Source organism: Schistocerca serialis, chromosome 4 (assembly GCF_023864345.2).
Source record: "Schistocerca serialis cubense isolate TAMUIC-IGC-003099 chromosome 4, iqSchSeri2.2, whole genome shotgun sequence".
NCBI lineage: Eukaryota > Metazoa > Arthropoda > Insecta > Orthoptera > Acrididae > Schistocerca > Schistocerca serialis.
This window is the reverse complement of record NC_064641.1, coordinates 756115034-756139127: the sequence shown is the minus strand read 5'-3', so window position 1 is coordinate 756139127 and position 24094 is coordinate 756115034. Positions and strand designations below refer to the sequence as shown.

The following is a 24094-nucleotide window of genomic DNA, read 5'->3' as shown; positions in this document are numbered from 1 at the left end:
GTAACGGTCAAGCGTTCGTATCAAGACGCGATCAATCGCTTCCCGCTACCCAATGAAGGAATCTATCAGCTTCCTGCCTTCTGTCTAAAAGCTGCGCCCATAGTAATTTCCACCAGTGACAAAACTTTATTTTCACAACTTCCATAAGACCTTTCAAAAATCCTACTTCCGGCGATATAGGTTTAAAGTGTTTCAAATTTGCCACAGGTTCCATATTTGAACTGCCTTACACAGGGTCATTAATGATTTTGACTCCTGGCCAAACTTTATAGCAAATAATCTACAGTTCAAAAAAGGAACAAACACGAATAACTCGCAAGCTACTCTTCCGATACTAACCCCACAAATACATTAAACAAATACAATGATGTGACAAAAGTCATGGGATAGCGGTATGCACATGTACAGAATGCGGTAGTATAGCGTACACAAGGGCAGTGCATTCGCCGAGCTGTCATTTGTACTCGGATGATTCATGTGAAAAAATTTCCGCAAGACGGAAGTTAACAGACTTTGAAAGCGGAATGGTAGTTGGAGATAGACGCTTAGAACATTCCTTTTCGAAAATCGTTAGGCAATTCAGTAGTCCGAGGTCCACAGTGTCAAGAGTGCGCCGGAAATACCTAATTTCACGCATTACTTCGCACCACAGACAACGCAGTGGCCGACGGCCTTCACTTAACGACCGAGAGCAGAGCGGTTGCGTAGAGTTGTCAGTCCTAACAGGCAAGCAACACTGCATGAAATAACCGCAGAAATCATTGTGGGATGTACTACGAATGAATCTGTTAGGACAATGCCACGAAATTTGGCGTGAAAAGGGCTATGCCAGCAGATAACCGACGCGAGTGCCTTTGCTAACAGCACCTCTCTTGGCCTCGTGACGTATCGGTTGGAGCATGGAGGACTGGGAAAGTGTGACTAGGTCAGATGAGTCGGCATTTCAGTTGGTAAGGGCTTATGGTATGGTTCGAGTGTGGTGCAGACCCCAGTAGACCATGTAGTCGCCGGCCGATGTGGTCTCGCGGTTCTAGGCGCGCAGTCCGGAACCGTGCGACTGCTACGGTCGCAGGTTCGAATCCTGCCTCGGGCATGGATGTGTGTGGTGTCCTTAGGTTAGTTAGGTTTAAGTAGTTCTAAGTTCTAGGGGACTGATGATCACAGCAGTTGAGTCCCATAGTGCTCAGAGGCATTTGAACCATTTGAACCATGTAGTCAAGTTGTCAACAAGGCACTGTTTAGGGTGGTGGTGACTCCATAACGGTATGGGATGGGGTCTAGTGAAGCATGGGATGCAACCCGTCGACTTTGACCAATGACGTCATGCATTAGTCATAGATGACAATGTCGTCACTTTCAGCCATAGATAAAAAATCAGTTCTGTGTTCCGGATAAGCGCTATCATTGTACATAAAAATAACTGAAAGTGATTTTAAAAGAGATCGCTACATATTGCTCAAAATATTCTTCGCGTGCATTAATGTAAATAATTCGTGTTTGCAATTCATTCGGTATTTAATTTCATTCTTAGTGATATTGAGGTAATTTGGACTATTAGTTCCTTATTTTGGAACCATTTTTAGTATCTCATTTCCGTTTGTAGGTATTTATCTGTTTCGATGAACCTGGATGATTTGAGAGGTGCTGTGGGCGTAGAAATGTTGTCCACTTTTTTTTTTTTTTACAAATGTGTGGTCTCGTTGCCGAGTATGTTCGACGTCGTGAGTGCGGCGAACATATGTGCCTCACAAGTGTATCTCGTCGCCGTACTCACGACTTATTCGTATGGCGCTGCAGCAAAGATCGGTTGTGGCGGTCCATTAGATGAGGGACATGGTTTGAAAAATGTAACCTCGCCTTGAGAGACATTATGAAAATCACGTACTGTTCTTGTTTGAGATACCATGTGTGGGTGTGTGTCCATGAATGGCGTGTGAGTAAGCGTACAGTTGTGGATTGGAACTCTTTTTGTAGGGAAGTTTGTGGGGTATACATGAAATATAGGGGGCCGTTGGGGGAGGGGGGTGTTATGGTCGAAATTGACGAGTCGCATGTTGGCAAAAGGAAGTACAACAGGGGGGAACCTCCGGTGGGATTATGGGTTTGGGGGGGGGGGGGGGCTGTAGTTCCAGGTCAAGAGTGTGACGATGTAGCGTTTGAAGTAGTACCCAATCGAAGGAAGGAAGTTTTGGTCAGCTTAACTGAAGATCACGATGCAGAGGGTTCCATTGTAACTTCAGATGGTTTTTAGTATATGGATTTAGGTGACAGGGTTTATCAGCATGTCGTAGTTGATCACAACATTGAGTTCAGTTCATTATCCACAGGGGCTTGCACAAATAGCATATAGGATTATTGGTCAGCCCGACACAACTAAAATTTGTATCCCGTCCTTCAGTTGAGCTTTACACTGACACTACCTATTCGAAAAGAACGACATACGCAACATTGATGACATTTACCTATATATATTTGTTTCTGAACACTCTTGTCAGCTGTTACATCTGTGTAATAAATTATCTCTGGAAAATTCTGACGTCATTGTTCAAAGCCGAGGGGTTGTATCCCGTGCTTCACTAGACCCATAGGATGTGTTTGCATGGAATGGACTGGGTCCTTTTGTTCAACTGAACCAGTCATTGACTGGAGATGGCTATGTTCGGTTACTTTGATAGCATTTTCAGCCATTCATGGATTCCATGTTTTTATGGAAGACCATGCGTTATGTCGCTTGGCTACAACTGTTCGTGATTGGTTTTAAGAACGTTCTGGACAGTTGAGCGAATCATATGGCCACACAGATCGCCCGACATGAGTCTCATTGAACATTTATGAGACATAATCGAGAGGTGAGTTCGTGATCAAAATGTTGCACCGGCAACACTTTCGCAATTATGGAAGGTTATAGAGGCAGTATGGCTCAATATTTCGGCAGAGGAGTTTCAAAGACTTGTTGGGCCGATGGCGCGTAGGGTTGCTGCACTACGCCGGGCAAGAGGTGGTTCAGCACGATGTTAGGAGGTATTCCACGACTTTTTTCACCTCAGTATGAATTAAACACAGGGGCTCTCTCCTACGAGACTGTACGCGCATTTTCTCTGGCGTTTCAGCAGATATCTACAATATGGTTTTCGCATTGTGTAGCAGGCCTGAATAATGCCCATTATGTATTTCATACGACGGGAAGTCTCTACGGAAAGCGTCGGTTTGTTTCCTTTTACAAGCAAAATGATTTTCATAGCGGAATTTTGTGTGTCCTTTCGATAGAATGGTCTCTGATTAATGTAGTGCGGTACTTGTGTTACTCATGTATGTTGTCAGGGACAGTAAAACCCGAAGAATAATCAACCAGTACTGCAGCAGTGACAGCACTGCCCCGGCCCGCATTGACTGCTAACGCCGAGCACGCAATGCTACTGAGTCGCTGTTGGAGCGCAACGCAACCTTACTACCGCTGGTACTGGTAAAACTCGACATGGCAGGAAGATTACCGTCGCTTATCAAGTCCTACAGCTCCTGCAAGTTACCATCTGTAGTACTGGCTTAACAAATTCGCGTGGTCCACGAAATTACAAGCCCCTGCGAGTTACTGCTGGGGTATTAATAATTTCTAGCGGGTGGGTTTAACCAACCGGTAAAAATTTAAGCGCAGCGGGTAACGCCATCTTTGGGACCACTACAGAAGGCACCTATACAGGGCTTAATAGGCAGCAGAGAGCTTTTATTTACTTTAATTTGTCGAACCAGCATGTCACTGAAGTAGTGACTAACTTTCACCTATTGTTTATGATGAAGGGAGGAAATAACCAGTCGACAATAAAGATTAATTGATATTTATTTAATACCTGTGGCGTCACCGCCAGACACCATACTTGCTAGGTGGTAGCCTTTAAATCGGCCGCGGTCCGTTAGTATACGTCGGACCCGCGTGTCGCCACTATCAGTGATTGCAGACCGAGCGCCGCCACACGGCAGGTCTAGTCTAGAGAGACTCACTAGCACTCACCCCAGATGTACAGCCGACTCTGCTAGCGAAGGTTCACTGTCTACATACGCTTTCATTTGCAGAGACGACAGTTTAGCATAGCCTTCAGCTACGTCATTTGCTACGACCTAGCAAGGTGCCATATTCAGTTACTATTCTGAACAGATAATATAGTGAATCATGTACCATCAAGAGCGACGTTCATCATTAATGGATTAAAGTTAAGTATCAAACTAATTACGTCCGCTTTCTGAATTCTAATTCCTTGTCATGTTCCAGACCTCACGTCAGTATAGTCCTTCCCTCCTCACGCCAGCCTCCGTGAGCTAAAACGCGTGCATTTCGGCCTCCACTAGTAACACGGTGTTGGCTCTTCAGCCAACACAACAATACCTATGGGATTTCAACAATTAGCCATGTATCTGTTGGAATATACATCATCACAACTGGTCTCTCTAGTTAACATGATTCGCTTTCGCCACGTAATTAAGGAAAGGGAGAGAGGAGAGCAGACCTGGCTTCAGTCGAATTTTACGCAGGCGCCAATTATACTTAAACCCATGCTTTCTATTGATATGACGTTTACGTACTACAGGTCACACAGAACAAGTTCAGCAAAGACACTACAAGCAACCTCGGTCAGGGAGGAAGAGTACCTGCCCAAATACACTACTGGCCATTAAAATTGCTACACCACGAAGATGACGTGCTACAGACGCGAAATTTAACCGACAGGAAGAAGATGCTGTGATATGCAAATGATTAGCTTTTCAGAGCATTCACACAAGGTTGGCGCCGGTGGCGACACCTACAACGTGCGGCAATGAGGAAAGTTTCCAACCGATTTCTCATACACAAACAGCAGTTGACCGGCGTTGCCTGGTGAAATGTTGTTGTGATGCCTCGTGTAAGGAGGAGAAATGCGTACCATCACGTTTCCGACTTTGATAACGGTCGGATTGTAGCCTATCGCGATTGCGGTTTATCGTATCGCGACTGTGCTGCTTGCGTTGCTGGAGATCCAATGACTGTTAGCAGAATATGGAATCGGTGCTTCAGGAGGGTAGGGAAATACGGAACGCCGTGCTGGATCCCAACGGCCTCGTATCACTAGCAGTCGAGATGACAGGCATCTTATCCGCATGGCTGTAACGGATCGTGCAGCCACGTCTCGATCCCTGAGTCAACAGATGGGGACGTTTGCAAGACAACAACCATCTGCACCAACAGTTCGACGACGTTTGCAGCAGCATGGACTATCAGCTCGGAGAACATGGCTACGGTTACCCTTGACGCTGCATCACAGACAGGAGTGCCTGCGATGGTGTACTCAACGACGAACCTGGGTGCACGAATGGCAAAACGTCATTTTTTCGGATGAATCCAGGTTCTGTTTACAGCACCATGAAGGTCGCATCCGTGTTTGGCGACATCGCGGTGAACGCGCATTGGAAACGTGTATTCGTCATCGCCATACTGGCGTATCACCCGGCGTGATGGTATGGGGTGCCTTTGGTTACACGTCTCGGTCACCTCTTGTTCACATTGACGGCACTTTGAACAGTGGACGTTACATTTCAGATGTGTTACGACCCGTGGATCTACTCTTCATTCGATCCCTGCGAAACCCTACATTCCAGCAGGATAATGCACGACCGCAAGTTGCAGGTCCTGTACGGACCTTTCTGGATACAGAAAATGTTCGACTGCTGCCCTGGCCAGGTCATTCTCCATATCTCTCACCAACTGAAAACGTCTGGTCAATGGTAGCCGAGCAACTAGCTCGTCACAATACGCCAGTCACTACTCTTGATGAACTGTGGTATTGTGTTGAAACTGCATGGGCAGCTGTACCTCTACACGCCATCCAAGCTCTGTTTGACTTAATGCCCAGGCGTATCTAGTCCGTTATTACGGACAGAGGTGGTTGTTCGGGATACTGATTTCTCAGGATCTATGGACCCAAATTGCGTGAAAATGTAATCACATGTCAGTTCTAGTATAATGTATTTGTCCAATGAATACCCGTTTATCATCTGCATTTCTTCGTGGTGTAACAATTTTAATGGCCAGTAGTGTATTTCAATTTTCATAAGGGGGTAGCGAGTGGTGCGCCTGACTATGACTGACAATTTTTGTTTAATCCTCCGTTCGGAAACAACACCGTGTTACTGAGTTGGGATGGGAGGAGGAGAGAACATTTACTATCATATGTCGGGAAAGTTTAGAAAGTCTTTATCCCATTCATGGGCATTAAAATCTGAACTTTTCCTGAATACAATAGTTTAAACCACATACTTTTTGTGACGCACTGTGAGCAAATCAAATAGTTATGGGGGGACAAGAAACATTTACTATCACCTTTGTACTATTCCACACATGTGGCCAAGTGGTGGTAGCCAACAAAAAAACGCAAACATACCGACACACAAGATTATTCCTTCCCTATCTTACACTCACGCACTATCGTGTAGTTATTCACTTCTTCTTCTGTACATTTTCAGAAACTGCACTTTACCAATGTGGCGGTTGCTCCAACCGACTACGTGGTGGGAAACCAAGTACATATGAAAAATAAAGAAAATCCCCCAAAATATACATTAAACGAGTTAACTTCCGTTACTCACGCAGCAATAATACGACCGTGAGCTAATTGCTCATGGTGCGTGCCTGACTAAGGTACAAACGCAAAGTTCTAAATGAAATTTCACTAAATTACCGCCGGCCGTTGTGGCCGAGCGGTTCTAGGCGCTTCAGTCTGGAACCGCGCGACCGCTACGGTCGCAGGTTCGAATCCTGCCGCGGGCATGGATGAGTGTGATGTCCTTAGGTTGGTTAAGTTTAAGTAGTTCTAAGTTCTAGGGGACTGATGACCTCAGACGTTAAGTCCCATAATGCTCAGAGCCATTTGAACCATTTTTGAACTAAATTACCAAAATAAACTCCCTTTTGGGAGCTTCGTGGTCGACTCACACCTGATTCCAACATCTGGACTTTAGTAACGAACAGATCTGAAACATTCTAATACCTTTGTTCATATTTCCATAAGTCGAAAACTGCGTCTTCCACGTCAGCCCAGGGCGCTACCCATGAACAAGTGGACCTGCGGCCACATCGCCTAGCCGTTGTTCGTTCAAAAGGTGGTGGAGGGAGTGGTTCGCCTACTAGTCAGAGCCAACACTCGTACCTTCGCGACCTCTCTGACGTGACTTGCATACTTTCTTTTCCAAACTTGTTCACTTTTAGGGGTTGGTACTATCGTACCACCGAACCACTCTACTCATGCAATGCTACAACCTCTGACTATACTTTTCTGCTACTTCACATAATTTCTCATTCATGCAGCCCAGGTCGCACAAGGGAAAGGATGCAGGGAAACATGGCGCACACGAAACAAAAATAAATAAATACCGCTTGGTCCATTCTCTCCAGCTTGGTTGTTGTTGTTGTGGTCTTCAGTCCTGAGGCTGGTTTGATGCAGCTCTCCATGCTAATCTATCCTGTGCAAGCTTCTTCATCTCCCAGTACCTACTGAAACCTACATCCTTCTGAATCTGCTTAGTGTATTCATCTCTTGGTCTCCCTCTACGATTTTTACCCTCCACGCTGCCCTCCAATGCTAAATTTGTGATCCCTTGATGTCTCAGGACATGTCGTACCAACCGATCCCTTCTTCTAGTCAAGTTGTGCCACAAACTTCTCCCCAATCCTATTCAATACCTCCTCATTAGTTACGTGATCTACCCACCTAATCTTCAACATTCTTCTGTAGCACCACATTTCGAAAGCTTCTATTCTCTTCTTGTCCAAACTATTTATTGTCCATGTTTCACTTCCATACATGGCTACACTCCATACAAATACTTTCAGAAACGACTTCCTGACACTTAAATCTATACTCGATGTTAACAAATTTCTCTTCTTCAGAAACGCTTTCCTTGCCATTGCCAGTCTACATTTTGTATCCTCTCTACTTCGACCATCATCAGTTATTTTGCTCCCCAAATAGCAAAACCCCTTTACTACTTTAAGTGTCTCATTTCCTAATCTAATTCCCTCATCATCACGCGACTTAATCGACTACTACCTGCTTGGTACCCCCTGATTTATTTCTGCAGAGTAAAAACACTCACGCTATAATTCTCCTGTACCGGGATTTATTGAAAAAAATATGAAACGGAACAACAAGTTCCTTTTCAGGAGTGCTGGTTATTCTGCGTGTTTTACCGTCTCTGTTAACACATATCGATAAAACTAATATCGGACTAGACTAATTTAGGAGCGCCCTATCGAATGGGCACGTAAAATTTCGATTAAAAAGTAATTTTGTTTTTTGGTATGAGGCACAAACCGATCTTTCTGTTGACAATGGGCGTCGGATTAAACATGTGACGAGCAATAATTCTTTGGGCTGTCTCCAGCTACACAATGCAGAAACGAAATAGTAAAGTTCTGCTGAAACACCAGGAGAGACATCCGATGTAACAAAGGACATTTTTCTTTAACTGAATAATTTCGAAATTTGGATTAGTTTCACTGCAAAGTTTTCTTCTTGTGCAGTGCAATGGTAATATGATACTGCATGAAGGACTCTGATACTTGATTATGCGTATTACAGTAATATAAAATAGGGAAAATTTCTGACTGTATCCAACGTACGCGATAAAAGTAGCCTAACAGTTTTCATAATGCTATGGAAATTATGTTTTATGAAATCTTAACTCAAAGGAAGACCTGGTATCATTGACGCTCTTTATGCCGCCTGCTGGAGCCTTTTCGTGTCCGTTCTGATCGGCGGTGTGTCCGAATTGTTTTTCTCGGCGAAATTTCAACACTGGGTGTCACGATTCTCACCTCCATCGCAGAGGTGTCAAGAGAAAGGGTTAGATGTGGCTGAGGAGGGCGATGTGACAACCTTCCCATCGTGTGTCACGTCCGCTGCGGTATTGGGCATTATTGTAGTGAAATTTGGTGACAATGTGACCTCATTAACCGACCCTATACTTCACATGAACATCTGAGCATTGGCCTTCTTTCCGCACGTGGCGACACCTTGCTGTTTGAAGCTAAGTCAAGTCCGAGACTGACGAAGGATGCCGCGCTTTTGCATTGTTGCAGAGGAAGGTTGTAAGCACCATTGTGCCAAATTTCACATTTCTGTATCGCAGTGGGGGAAAATGAGCGGGTTTTCGAAAAAGTGAAACTTTAATTTCTTTTGCACAGTGTATATCACTTTGCCCCCTGCGCTCAGTTATTCGGAAAGGGACCAGCTCGACAGAGGAAATATGGATAGCGATGGTGCTCCTCTCGGACTGTGATTTCGAAAGATCGAGCTGTAACCAGACTTGCCCGCCTGGTTAGCCGTGCGGTCTAAAGCACGGCTTTCCGGCCGTGAAGGAGCGCCTGGTCCCCGGCACGAAACCGCCCGGCGGACTTGTGTCGAGGTCCGGTGAGCTGGCCAGTCTGTGGATGGTTTTTAGGCGGTTTTCTATCTGCCTCGGCGAATGCGGGCTGGTTCTCCCTATTCCGCCTCAGCTACACTATGCTCGGCGATTGCTGCGCAAACAAGTTCTCCACGTACGCGCACCCCACCATTACTCTACCACGCAAAATATAGGGGTTACACTCGTCTGGTGTGAGACGTTCCCTGAGAGGGGAGGTGGGAGGGGGGGGGGGTACAGGGGGCCGAACCGCACAATAACCCGGAAAGAGTGGTTCGGTGTGGGGCGGCGGTGGGGTGAAGTGGACTGCGGTAATCGTCGTAGGGTTGTGGACCACTGCGGCTGCGGCGGGGACGGAGCCCCTCCGTCGTTTCTAGGCCCCCGATTAACATACAATACGATGCATACAATACAGACTTACTAAATTGAGTGCGCTGAAATCTGTGGTGTTTCCAGTTTTTCTCAATGGGACTGAAACTTGGACAGAAATTGACAGCGATCACAAAAGAATTGTGGACATACAGGAGGTTGGTAAGAATGTCATGACTGAATAGACGAACCAATAAATCAATTCTTCAAGAACGAATGACAAAGAAGAGATTGTCCTGTATTTCTTTCCAGGAAGCACATAATTGGAACGTTACGAGGGTAACATAGAAAGACGACCATCCAAGGCAAAGCTGAAGGGAAACGATTACAGGGGAGATCACTGACGATGAATGCACCACACAAACCAAAGATTGCGCCAACTATTCCGAGATGGAGAAGACTGGGATCAATGGAGACAGACTGTTTAAGAGGATCGTATGACAGATTACCAAGCTTCAACTGTAAAAGATGGAATATTGATGATGTATTTTCTGAAAGACAAACATAAGAACTAACAAGTGGTTACGGCTCGTCACACCCGAAGTGAGCGATAGAGCAGTACTACAATGAGGTGAATAGTCATGGGAAACCTCCTAATATCGTGTCGGACCTCCTTTTGCCTGGCGTAGTGCAGCACCTCGACGTGGCATGGACTCAATAAGTCGTTGGAAAGTGGTTCAAATGGCTCTAAGCACTACGGGACTTAACACCTGAGGTCATCAGTCCCCTAGACTTAGAACTACTTAAACCTAACTACTCCCGTCGGCTAGACCGTTCGCCGGGTGCAAGTCTTTCGATTTGACGCCACTTCGGCGACTTGCACGTCGATGGGGATGAAATGATGATGATTAGGACAACACCCAGTCCGTGAGAGGAGAAAATCTCCGACCCAGCCGGAAATCGAACCCAGGCCCATGCGATTGACAGTCTGTCACGCTGACCACTCAGCTACCGGGGGCGGACAACCTAACTACTTAAATCTAAGGACATCACACACATCCATGCCCGAGGTAGGATTCCAACCTGCGACCGTAGCAGCAGCGCGGTTCCGGGCTGAAGCGCCAAGGACCGCTCGGCCACAGCGACTGGCAAGTCGTTGGAAGCCCTCTGCTGAAATTTTAAGTCATTCTGCCTCCATAGTTGACCATAATCGCGAAAGTGTTGCCGATGCAGAGTTATGTGCACGAATTGACCTCTCGATTATGTCCCAAGATGTTTGATGGGATTCATGTTGGATGATTTGGGTGGCCAAATCATTCTCTCATTGTCCAGAATGTTTTTCAAACCAATCGCGAAAAAATGTGACCCAGTGACATGGCGCGTTGTTTATCATCCATAAAAATTTCATCTTTGTTTAAAGACAAAGTCCATGAATGGCTGCAAATGATCTCCATGTAGCGGAATATAGGCATTTCCAGTCAACGATCGGCTCATTTGCACCAGAGGACCCAGTCCATTCCATGTAAACACAGCCCACACCATTATGGAACCACCACCAGCTTGCACAGTGCCTTGTTGACAATCTGGATTCATGGTTTAGTGGGGTCAGCTCTTGCGAACTGAAACTGGGAATCATCTGACCAGCGCACGGTTTACCAGTGCTATAGTCTCTAACCGATATGATCTCGAGCCCAGGAAAGGTGCTGCAGCCGATGTCGTGCTGTTAGCAAAGGCACTTGCATCGATCGTTGCTGGCATAGCCCATTAATGCCCAATTTTGCACACTGCCCTAACGGATACGTTCGGCGTACGTCTGGCATTGATTTCTGGTGTTATTTCACGCAGTGTTGCTTGTCTATTAGCACTGAGAATACGCAAATGCCCATGCTCTCGGTCGTTGTCTGTGGTGTGAGGTGATGCGTGAAATTTGGTATTCTCGGTGCACTCTTGACACTGGATCTCAGATTATTGAATACCCCAACGCTTTCCGAAACGGAATGCCCCATGCGTCTAACTCCTACTGCCATTCCGCGTTCAAAGTCCGTTACTTCCGACGTGCGGCCACAATCACGTCGAAAACCTTTTCACACGAATCACCTGAGTACAAATAACAGTTCTGCCAATTCACGATCATTTTATACCGTGTGTACGAGGTAGCACCGCCATGTGTATCTGTGCTTATCGCTATCACATGATTTCTGTGACCTCAGCGTGTAATTCGATACGTTGGCAGCAGTTCGAATGCATGGGCCAGCTAGCGTAGCAGATGAAGTCTTTGGAGCAGGGTGCTCAGTCGCTCAGTGTTTGTTTACTTCTGAGCGACGCGAAGAGCGCGCCCCACGGCCGCCGCAGGGTGGCGACGCTAGTGGGGGCTGCGGCCGGGGATCGATGCCCCCTCCCCCTCCGCCTCCTACTGTGCGCCGCCCCTCCCGCGGCTACCCCAGCCACCTGCGCGCCGCGACTCCGCCGCCTCCGCCGCCGCCGCCGCCGGCGCCAGCTCAGTGCAGCCGGACGCTCGACACAGCCTGCCAGCCCTGTGCGATGTGGCCGCGCGGCCCACGGCCACACGCTGCGCGGGTCGCCAAGCCAGCCCGCGGGCACTCCGTCTGACTGCGCACGCCGCAGGTCTTTAGCGCTAATTGGATACGGCGACCGCGCGACGCGACTCCTGCCACTGTCGCCGCCGGCGTCGCTGTGACACGTCGCGGTCGCACTTGTCACGAGTGAAACGGACCGTGCGCGTAAACCAGTCAGCCGACTGACCCGATTAGACCACGCGGCTGCTGCGGCTTTCGACCGGCGCGTCCAGCGGATTCCCGCGCCACGTACCCTGTCCCCCCTCCTCCACGCCCCTCCCAACCCTCGAGGCCGTACCCCCTCCTACGGCTCCCCTCCACGGCCAGAGTGGTGCTGGAGCACGTGGCGCGCGAGTTGCAGAAGCACCGCCGCTTCGCGAAGCGCAGTGTCTACCCGGCTGCCGCAACACGCAGCGGCAGGTGTTAGTAAACCCCGACGCTTCCACTGCAATTCCTAGAATGCACAGTTTGGACTGCACACTGCTGACAGGAGCATCATACTGTGTTTCATTGTAAGAGAAGGCGAAGTGATCCAATTTAATTCCTGACGATTTTTAACAAATGGGTGTGCAGCAACTGAACGTTATGTAGATAAGCTGTAGATCCCTCTCTTGCTTTGTCATCGAAAACGACTGCAGACTGAAATGCCTAGGAGACAATTATTAACACCGAGCAACTACTACGTCAGTAGCGTTTTTTCCTGGTATTGTACTAGCTCTGCGATACATCTCCAGCTGGCAATGTGCTAGATTAACAATAGTGACGACGCTAGACGCTTGCAGCATATATTGGGTAGCAGACCTGTTTCAGTGATGCTGGAGAGATAGCTAGGAGGAAAATAGCTACAAAGAAAAGACCTCTGCACAGTTTTATTACTGTCGAATAGAAGCGAAAAAGTGCTAAGCTGTTTACAACGCACAATGCGTCGGAGTTGATCATGGGAAGGGCAGAGACAGTATACAGAGTTCTGCAGCGCAGTTTGAGAGAGGTGTGAACCCCTGGAATGCTGGGAACTCGCCGAAGAGCGTGCTGAGCGGTGTGCCATGGAGGACGCCAAGCGTTCCTCCGCCAACAATGGTTTTCTGCGTGACGCGGAGAAAGAGACACTGCTGAGGGACGGTGGGTCGAGGCCTGCGGCCGGCGGAGGCGGCGCGCCCGCCCCCGCAGTCAAGTACGCTCCCGCGGGGGCGGTTGGAGCGGCAAGCGTCGTAGTGGTGACGGCGGGAGGCGGCGGCGGCGGCGGCGGAAGCGGAGGCGGCGGCCACACGGCGCTGGAGCGTTGCCTCGCGGCTGCCGTGTTAGCGCTGTTCGTCGCCTGCCTCGCCTTCTTGGCGCTCGCCGCGCTATCTTGGTCCTCTTGCCAGCGCACAGGTAGGCCTAGCATTGCCTAGCCTAATCTATGCTAGTCTAGCCTTCGCACGCTGTATGCCCTCACCCGACACCTGCCCGCTGATGGTGCAGGTGGTATCCGTCACCTCTGGCAGTGCGAGCTCAAGGTCAAAGTCGTGTCACGTGATCTATGGGGAGACACGCTATTTCTTGTGTAACTGGTGGAGCGAAGGAAAAGGGGTTGTAATAGAATATACTTCTTTTATAAGTGTCTCTTTGCTTTATTTAACCATTCAAGCAACAGTTTTATTCGAGTTGAAAACTATTTGCAAATAATAATCAATAAAGCTGCTCTACATATTATTTACTGGCTATCACAATCACTAAGAATGTATGGATATTCCTGGAAATTGTGTTAGGGCACATATTTCGGCTCCTCATTGCGACTTCTCCCACGTTGAAGGTATGAAACTCGATTTTATAATAAATAATATGGAATGCAGTCGAATTAAATCAGATGATGCTGAGGGAATTAGAATAGGAAATGAGACACTTAAGGTAGTAGATGAGTTTTGTTATTTGGGGAGCAAAATAACTGATGATGTTCGAAGTAGAGAGGATATAAAATGTAGGCTTGCAATGGCATGGAAAGCGTTTCTGAAGAAGAGAAATTTGTTAACATCGAGTATTGATATAAGTTCAGGAAGTGGAGTGTAGTCATGTATGGAAGCGAAACATGGACGATAAATAGTTTAGACAGGAAGAAAACAGAAGCTTTCGAAATCTGGTGCTACAGAGGAATGCTGAAATCAGGTGGTTGGATCACGTAATTAGTGAGGAGGTACTGAATAGAATTGGGGAGAAGAGGACTGCTTGGCACAACATGACTAAAAGAAGTATCGGTTGGTAGGACACGTTCTGAGACATCACATCACCAATTTAATATTGGAGGGTAAAAATCGTAGAGGGAGACCAAGAGATGAATACACTCAGCAGATTCAGAAGGATGTAGGTTGCAGTAGTTACTCGGAGATGAAGAGGCTTGTACGGGATAGAGTAGAATGGAGAGCTCCATGAAACCAGTCCCTGGACCGAAGACCACAACAACACAGAATATGAATGAAAAAGACTCCTTTGTTTTCGTAGCCGGCCTTTGTGGCCGAGCGGTTCTAGGTGCTTCAGTCTGGAACCGCGCGACCGCTACGGTCGCAGTTTCGAATCCTGCCTCGGGCATGGATGTGTGTGATGGCCTTAGGTTAGTTAGGTTTAAGTAGTTCTAAGTTCTAGGGGACTGATGACCTCAGATGTTAAGTCCTATAGTGCTCAGAGCCATTTGAACCATTTTGTTTTCGCTTTTCACTGTTTTTAAGGTTTTTTAAAAGTTTAGTGTACACAATACAATTACAAAATTTCAGAATTTATAACTTTTTACGGATATTTATGGTAAGAGTATGAACTGGTGTTCTGAACTACTAGTTCGTGAAAGGGCAACATACAACTTATGGGAAAAACACTATCGTCATAAATCAATTGCTAACTATTTGAATGTCTCACGTTGAACCTTGTTTGTTGTTACCGCAAACGAAACCTTGATTCGCTCATACTGAATGGGTAAATGGGTCGGGGCTATCAGTATACGGGATATGCGAGAAACCTTTCCACCTCCTGAACCTGTGAGGATAGTATCTTCAATGAAATTATTTCTCACAATTTTAATCAGTGAACTGGAAGCATTACAAAGTTTTGATATAGTCAGAAGCAGATAAGCCATAAATACAACTTTTCTAATACAACAGTTTTCTTTTAAAACCGACTCTGAGAAATAAACCAAAACATCACATTGTTGCCCATACAACTTTTTAAAAACTATACATGTACGGAAAGTTTTGTGTGTGTGAATTCCTAAGGGACCAGACAGCTTAGGTCATCGGTCCCTAGACGTACACTAAAGTAAACTAAATTCCGCTAAGAACAACACACACACGCACACACATCCATACACGAGGGAGAACTCGAACCTCCGATAGGGGGGCCCGCGCAATCCGTGACATGGCGCCTCAAATCACACGGCCACTCCGCGCGGCGAAACTTTTGTCTAAATGTTTGAAAGCCCTGCTATGGTAGTTAGCACTGCGAGAAAGGATACGGAGACGCACATTTTCACAGCACAGCTAAGTGCAACATAACATTTTATTTCTCGCGTTTCACAGAAAACCTGTACGTTGGGGGATATATAATGATGATGACGATGATGAGGTCCCATACTCCGAGGAGCGTATGGGAACGATGCGGGAGACCCCCACCGCCGACTAGGCAAGGCCCTAGCGGAGGTGGTTTGCCATTGCCTTCCTCCGACCGTAATGGGGATGAATGATGATGATGAAGACGACACAACAACACCCAGTCCTCTCGAGACAGGAAAAATCCCTGACCCCGCCGGGAAGCGAGAACGCTACCGCAAGACCACGAGCTGCGGACTGGGGTATATATATATATTCTACTACAGGAGTTTCGGCCAGGCGTAGGATATATACACTACTGGCATTTAAAATTCCTACACCACAAAGATGACGTGCTACAGACGATAAATTTAACAGACAGGAAGAAGATGCTGTGATATGCAAATGATTTGCTTTTCAGAGCATTCACACAAGGTTGGCGCCGGTGGCGACACCTATGACGTGCTGACATGAGGAAAGTTTCCAACCGATTTCTAATACACAAACAGCAGCTGACCGGCGTTGCCTGGTGAAACATTGTTGTGATGCCTCGTGTAAGGAGGAGAAATGCATACCATCACGTTGATAAAGGTCGGATTGTTGCCTGTCGCGTTGGTCGAGATCTAATGACTGTTAGCAGAATATGGGAATCGGTGGGTTCAGGAGGGTAATACGGAATGCCGTGCTGGATTCCAACAGCCTCGTATCACTAGCAGTCGAGATGACAGGCATCTTATCCGCATGGCTGTAACGGATCGCGCAGCCACGTCTCGATCCCTGAGTCAACAGATGGGGACGTTTGCAAGACAACAAACATCTGCACGAACAGTTCGACGACGTATGCAGCAGCATGGACAATGGCTGCGGTTACCCTTGACGCTGCATCAGCGCCTGCGATGGTGTATTCAACGACGAACCTGGGTGCACGAATGGCAAAACGTCAGGGCCCGTGATACCGCGTCTGCAGTGCCATCTGCTTCTTGTAACGGCTGACGACGAATGTCAATACACAGTAACCCAAGTTCCATGCATTGGTATCTGTTTCAAACCCGTAAACATGTCGAGTTTTGTGTCCACGAACTACGATTTGCGGACAGCGTTGGTTTTCTGTTACCGTTTGAAGAAGACTGCTGTAGAATCACATCAAATGATTGTCGAAGCTTTCGGCGAACATGCTCTTGTGAAACATAGTGTTTTGAGTGGTTCAGAAAATTCAAAAGTGATGATTTTGACGTGATAAACGACGAGCGCGGGAAACCACGGAAAAAGTTTGAAGGCAACGAATTGCAGGCCTTATTGGATGAAGATGATAATCAAACTCAGCAGGAACTCGCGGAATAATTGAATGTGACAGAATAGCAGTTTCTCTTCGGTTAAAAGCTATGGGAAAGGTGCAGAAAGTGGGAAATGACTGAATAAGACATCAAGGAAATCGAAAGACCACTTGTGAAATGCTGCTCGCCAGATACATAACAAAGTCGTTTTTACACCGAATAGCGACAGGTTATGAGAAATAGAGAATCCTCAGCTTCGTAAATCATGGGTGAATCCAGGCAAACCATCGACATCCAGTGCAAGACCAAGCTGCTTTGGAAAGAAGACAATTCTGTGTGTTTGGTGGGGTCAGAAGGGTGTCATCTATTGCGAGCTGCTAAAACCTCGTGAAACCGTTAACACTGATCACTGCCAATAGCAAATGATCGATTGAAATCGAGCGTTACGACCGGAATATGGAAAAACGCACACAATGTCATATTGCTCCATGATAACGCCCTATCAACGCAGCAAAAGTGTCAGGGAAACGATCGAGGCGTTCAGTTGGGAAGTACTAGAGCATGCGGCTTATTCTCCAGACTTGGCTCCGTCCAATTATCATCCATTTGCATGACTGGGACACGCTCTCGATGAACAACGCTTCAGTTTATATGAAAATTTACTAAAATGGATCGCTAATAGGTGCGCTTCTAAAGAAGTAATTTTTTATTTTTTTTATTTTGGCGTGGCATTCCTAGCCTGCCGGAGAGGTGGGAGAATGGGAGAAATGTATAAATAGCAATGGAGATTATTTTTAATAAAACACTGTTTATCAGCTTCAAACAACAAACGTGTAACTATTGCAAACCAAATTCCGGTTTCATACTTCTACACCTGGTAGTTTGGTCTATCACCTCTCCAGAGGTTTATTGTCGACGGGGCGTTAAACATTAATCTCCACCTCCCCCTCCACCAACAGAGGTTTAGTGCAGTCTTGCCAGGGTAAAATGTGGTGTGGCAGGCTCTATAACAGGGAATCAAACGTATCGCTCAGGTGACAAGTCAGGTTACACGAAACGAACCGATGGGCACGTTTCAATCTGCCGTCTTCAAGTGATGTCATCATCTCAGCACAGACATACCACAAAGATCTTGAGTCCACTCAGTTTGATGTGAGGCTTTAGGCCTAATGGAATTACTAATGGTTCAAATGGCTCTGAGCACTATGGGACTGAACTTCTGAGATCATCAGTCCCCTAGAACTTAGAACTACTTAAACCTAACTAACCTAAGAACATCACACGCATCCATGCCCGAGGCAGGATTCGAACCTGCGACCGCAGCGGTCGCGCGGTTCCAGACTGTAGCGCCTAGAACCGCTCGGCCACCCCAGCCGGTGGAATTACTAATAAACAGGCAAATGCTCACTTACTGAAATAATAAATTCCAAAGTTTATAGGGATGTCATCCATTTATTATTATGCACATTGCGTGAATAATATGGTATGGGTATCGCACGACTACAAGAAACGCACCCTAAGTTACAAATCATTCTTATTATACGAAAATATAATTCATTCTCACTTGTAAACATAGTAGCAAATATTGTTAACATTTCACAAATCAGATTACACTTTCCTATAATCAGTTATTCTCTGCGCTGTTTGCAGATTTTCGATCTTACACACATGCGGCAACACATCCAACCTAGTACTTCGGCCCCGCCTTCCACTACTGAGAACCGTTTAGCACGAATGCGAATAATAGAGAATTGTGAATGTGGTTCGATGAACCCTCTGCCAGGCACTTAAATGTGATTTGCAGAGTATCCATGTGGATGTAGATATAGAATCGCTTCGCTAGTCGGTAATTCGCAGCGAAGCTGATAACTCACGAAGTGATTCGGCTTCTTTTGGTTGCTCAGTTATTCCTAAAATACGTTAATAAAATGATGACATGATCATATAATTATAGGTCAACATTAACAGGTTCTCCCTTACTATTACAAACAAAACCTGAACGATAATTTAGTCATAAATTAATGAACAAAATATGAAATCTGGCGCGTAGGGTAGGGAGTATTTCCTCCATATTTTATCACAGCACCAAACCAGATCGCAAGGCGGTTCAGTTCCCTCGTAGGTGTAACTGTGGTAGCATCTGTCATTCGTACCTCAGTCAACTTTACGACGTCACGCGTCAGCTACTGCATCTTTGCTCAGCTGTGGTGTGAAACGTGGGATTAAAGCTTATGCTTCCGAGAGCCTGAAATGTCACAATGTGCGTCATCTCTGCCGTATGTTGCCAGTGTTGTTACACAACACTGCTTCATGACTGACGCTTTTCTCGTACAGAAGACCACAGACGGGTCATCTGGTGACACAGCAGGTTGCTGTCAAGGTCTGGTTTCAAGGCCCCTCTTCCGGAGGACCAATCCTCAATTGTACCACGAGAGGATGAGACAAGTCTCCCAAAATGTCTCGCAGTGTGAGAGTGGTGTCACCCAGCGTCTTCGAAAGACCTTTTTTTTTTGGAGCTATTTTAATGGCTTTGATATGTATAATCATATACAGGGGATAGGTAAAGTGATGTGAACACCTGTACTTACTTGTGAATTGTTTATTAATAAGGGGTTGGGCCCCCATTTGCCCGTAATACAGCTGCGATTCTTCTTGGAATAGTGGCATTTAATGATTGCATAGTCTCCAGTGGAATGTTATGCCACACTTCGATCAGAACCTCTGCTAACTCCTGTAGAGACGAGGGAGGCAGAAATATGCTCCTGTGTCTGTGTTCCAATACCGCTCACAAGGGTTCGATAATGTCCAAGTCTGGGGACTGTGCTGCATTTCAGTTACATCCTCCTTATAGCGCGATTGTACCGTCCTGGCTGTGTGAATGAGTGCATTATCGTCCTGGAGTATGGAATCATTGTTGGGGAGAAACATTTGAATCGTGGGGCGCACCTGATCACCTAAAATGTTCACATAACCATTGGCTGTAACTCAGGCTTTGAGAGTAATGGTGGGACCAGTAGAATACCATGATATGGTTGCCCACGCCATCACACTTCCACCTCCTTGGAATCAAGCAATCAGGATTGTGGGTTTCTTTTGGCGTTCTTCAGACGTAAATCCGGCCCGATGTTGGAAATAACGAAAACGTTGACTCGTCGGACCATATGACGTTTTTCCACTGATCAGCCGTCCAGGTTCAAATGGTTCAAATGGCTCTGAGCACTATGGGACTTAACATCTATGGTCATCAGTCCCCTAGAACTTAGAACTACTTAAACCTAACCAACCTAAGGACGTCACACAACACCCAGCCATCACGAGGCAGAGAAAATCCCTGACCCCGCCAGGAATCGAACCCGGGAACCCGAGCGTGGGAAGCGAGAACGCTACCGCACGACCACGAGCTGCGGGCCAGCCGTCCAGGATTTATGCTCCTGTCGCCATGTTTTACGCTTCTTTGCGTTGGTTGTAGTCACTAATTGTTTCGGTCTAGCAGCTCGTCCATGAATATTCACTTTATGGAGTTCTCGGCGGAGAGTATCGATAGATACGGAGTCTCAAATATTCATGTTGAGCTCTGCAGTCACTTTAGCCGCCGTAGTTTTGTGTTGCTTTGACACAATTCGTGTTAGCGTACGACGATCTCTATCACTTAGTTTCAATTTGCGTCTACTATAACGTTTACACAATGATGTGTTCCTCTGTTTTGTATAGGCTGTCATGAGTGTTGAAACAGTTTGCTCTTGAAACATTCAATAACTAGGCTGCCTTGTTACTAATGATCCAGCTAATCGGGCCCTCACAAACTGCCCTCTTTGGAACTCTATTATGTCTTTCATTGCACGTCAACCTCGGCCTCTGAATATTAATACAAAGTGTGTACTACTCGTAAACAACCTGCACTGATGCCTTGTCCGTTCTGAACACACACAGTCCAGCGCGACATGTGCTTTACCTGCGTTGTTGACTGTCAAACACAACCAACCCATTACTACTACTGTTCACATTATTTTGCCTATCCCCTGTAGTTACCTGAATATGAAACACCCTCTGGTTTACTCACACAATCACAGCATCATGTATTCATGTCATATGCATCATTCCATTCACAAATGCACTTGGTCCATTTGCGACGATGCCCTTGAATAACACTGGCTAAGATTATGATTTCTCATACAAACACGATAACACATACATATAATAAAACATACTATACACGCTTATCATACGAGGGTTGGAACTTAAACAGTGGCAACTATTTATTCACAACCGGTACAAAAGAGTTGCATGTTTGCACCTGTTACTGTCCTTCAAAGTAGTCACCATCGTTGTGTAGAATCCGTTGCCAGCGATGTGGAAGGCGTAATATACCGTTCGTTAGCGGAGCCTGTTTTGTCGATGGTGTGATTGGAGCGCCCTAATGCCTGTCGAATCTCTGGAACAGTTCTGAAGCGAATGTCACAAAGTGGTTACTTCATCTTCGGAGTCAAATCAAAGTCACGAGGACTCAAGTTCGGGGAGTATGATGGATGGTACAGTACTTTCCAGTCCCATCGACCGAACAGAGCAGCCACAGTTTGCGCTGTATGCGTCGGCGCATTGTCGTGCAAAATGATGGGTGGATTGCGCAGAAAGTGTCGCCGCTCCTTTCAGAAAGCTGGCCGCAGGTGATGCTCCAAAAACGAACGGCAATACTGTGCATTGACGGTCTGCCGTGGAGGAACGTAATGCGTTAGGATATCATCATCACAGTCGTACACGAGAATCACCATCACTTCCACCATACTGGGCCTCTGACACACTTCCGACTTTCGCGGCGACCCGTAATGATGTCATTCGTTGGACTGGCATTTCAGTTTTGGCTCGTACGATGTGGCCCATGTCTCATCCAGTGTCACGATAGGGCATAAGAAAGCCTCTCCTTCGCGCTCATAGCGCTCCAAATGCGTCTGAGCAGCGTTGTAACGCATCCATTTCTGCATTTCCGTCAAGTCATGCGGAACCCATCGTGATGCAATTTTTCGCATGCTCAGGCGTTCCTTCAGGATGCGAAGCACAGTCGTATCCGCTAATCCGGTTTCGTGGGCGACCTGACGAATCGTATGGCGTCGATCACTGTCCACTAACGCGGCAACATCATGCATGTCTTCTTCAGAGACGCTAGGACGACCTGTCCGATGCATGTCTGCCAGTTTGGCGACCTTCGTTGAAAGCTTTTACTCAACGTGCCACTGTTCTGTGCGGTAATGCCGATTCCCCGCACGCGTCTTGAAGACCTTGATGACACTGCCGTGCTGTACGACCTCTGGCACATTCAATCTTGATCCAACTCCGTTTTTCCTGTTTCGAAAACACAGTGACACCGTTACGTTAGACCGCTCGCTGCGCACGCCGGTGACTTGGGACGGGCGAGTCCATTTCCTCGGAGGTAAGGTAGGTATGTCAACAACGTGTGCTATCAGCGACAATAGTAGATTCCATTGCATAGTGTCTCCACAGCAGTTTTACTGCTATTTAAGTTCCAACCTACGTACATTAAAGTCTCTTGCCGCGTTTTTGTTCCTATATGTGAAAGCTAATCATATGCACTACTGTTTCGGGGGCAGCGTCTCCAGCGGAAGTGTCCTGTTCATGCTGCTCTCATCTTTTACTTTCCCCCGTTTGAGGAAGTGTGAGGAGGAGTTTGTAGCCTTTCGTCTTTTACTCCCCTGTGTACGTGTGAGTGTGTGATTATTTCTGTAGTTTTTTGGTGTCTGTGAAATGTGATGATTGTTCTGTTTGTGTCTGGTACTTGCCTGAGGTAAGCGAGATGATTGGTGTTATACAGGGTATTACAAAATGGTACGGCCAAACTTTCAGGAAACATTCCTCACACACAAAGAAAGAAAATATGTTATGTGGACATGTGTCCGGAAACGCTTACTTTCCATGTTAGAGCTCATTTTATTACTTCTCTTCAAATCACATTAATCATGGAATGGAAAGACACAGCAACAGAACGTACCAGCGTGATTTCAAACACTTTGTTACAGGAAATGTTCAAAATGTCCTCCGTTAGCGAGGATACATGCGTACACCCTCCGTCGCATGGAATCCCTGATGCGCTGATGCAGCCCTGGAGAATGGCGTATTCTATCACAGCCGTCCACAATACGAGCACGATGAGTCTCTACATTTGGTACCGGGGTTGCGTAGACAAGAGCCCTCAAATGCCCCCATAAATGAAAGTCAAGAGGGTTGACGTCAGGAGAGCGTGGAGGCCATGGAATTGGTCCGCCGCTACCAATCCATCGGTCACCGAATCTGTTGTTGAGAAGCGTACGAACACTTCGACTGAAATGTGCAGGAGCTCCATCGTGCATGAACCACATGTTGTGTCGTACTTGTAAAGGCACATGTTCTAGCAGCACATCAAGTGGGCATCTGCCAACTCCGCATTTGCAAACATTGCACTGATGCAAAACCACGTTCGTGATGAACACTAACCTGTTGATGCTTCGTACTGATGTGCTTGATGCTAGTACTGTAGAGCAATGAGTCGCATGTCAACACAAGCACCGAAGCCAACATTACTTTCCTTCAATTGGGCCAACTGGCGGTGAATCGAGGAAGTACAGTACATACTAACGAAACTAAATTGAGCTCTAACATGGAAATTAAGCGTTTCCCGACACATGTCCACATAACATATCATCTTTCTTTGTGTGTGAGGAATATTTCCTGAAAGTTTGGCCGTACCTTTTTGTAACACCCTGTATATATATACAGGGTGGTCAGAAAATGTGTGAAATGCTTGTAGGGATGTTACAGAGCAGGTTGTACTCAGACATAAATGTTAAGAAAGAAATTCGATACGTTGCACCGTTCCCGAGTTATTAAGCACTGAATGTAGCCAATCGGGGCGTCGCGCGCTCGCATTCAAGCGACCTGCCAGGGGCGGTGTTACCTAACGACCGCTTTGTTT

The 24094-nt window shown here is 46.6% G+C and overlaps 1 protein-coding gene across 1 annotated transcript in view; it reads left to right on the top strand.

The window, feature by feature from the left end:
* Window positions 1-12470: 12470 nt before the first annotated feature.
* Window positions 12471-24094, top strand: part of LOC126473299 (neprilysin-1-like) — a 548467-nt gene continuing 536843 nt past the window's right edge. Inside the window, exon 1 of the mRNA XM_050100269.1 lies at window positions 12471-13682. Within this exon, the coding sequence (XP_049956226.1) occupies window positions 13355-13682 (328 nt within the window). The 5' untranslated portion in view covers window positions 12471-13354. The remainder of the gene's footprint in view (window positions 13683-24094) is intronic.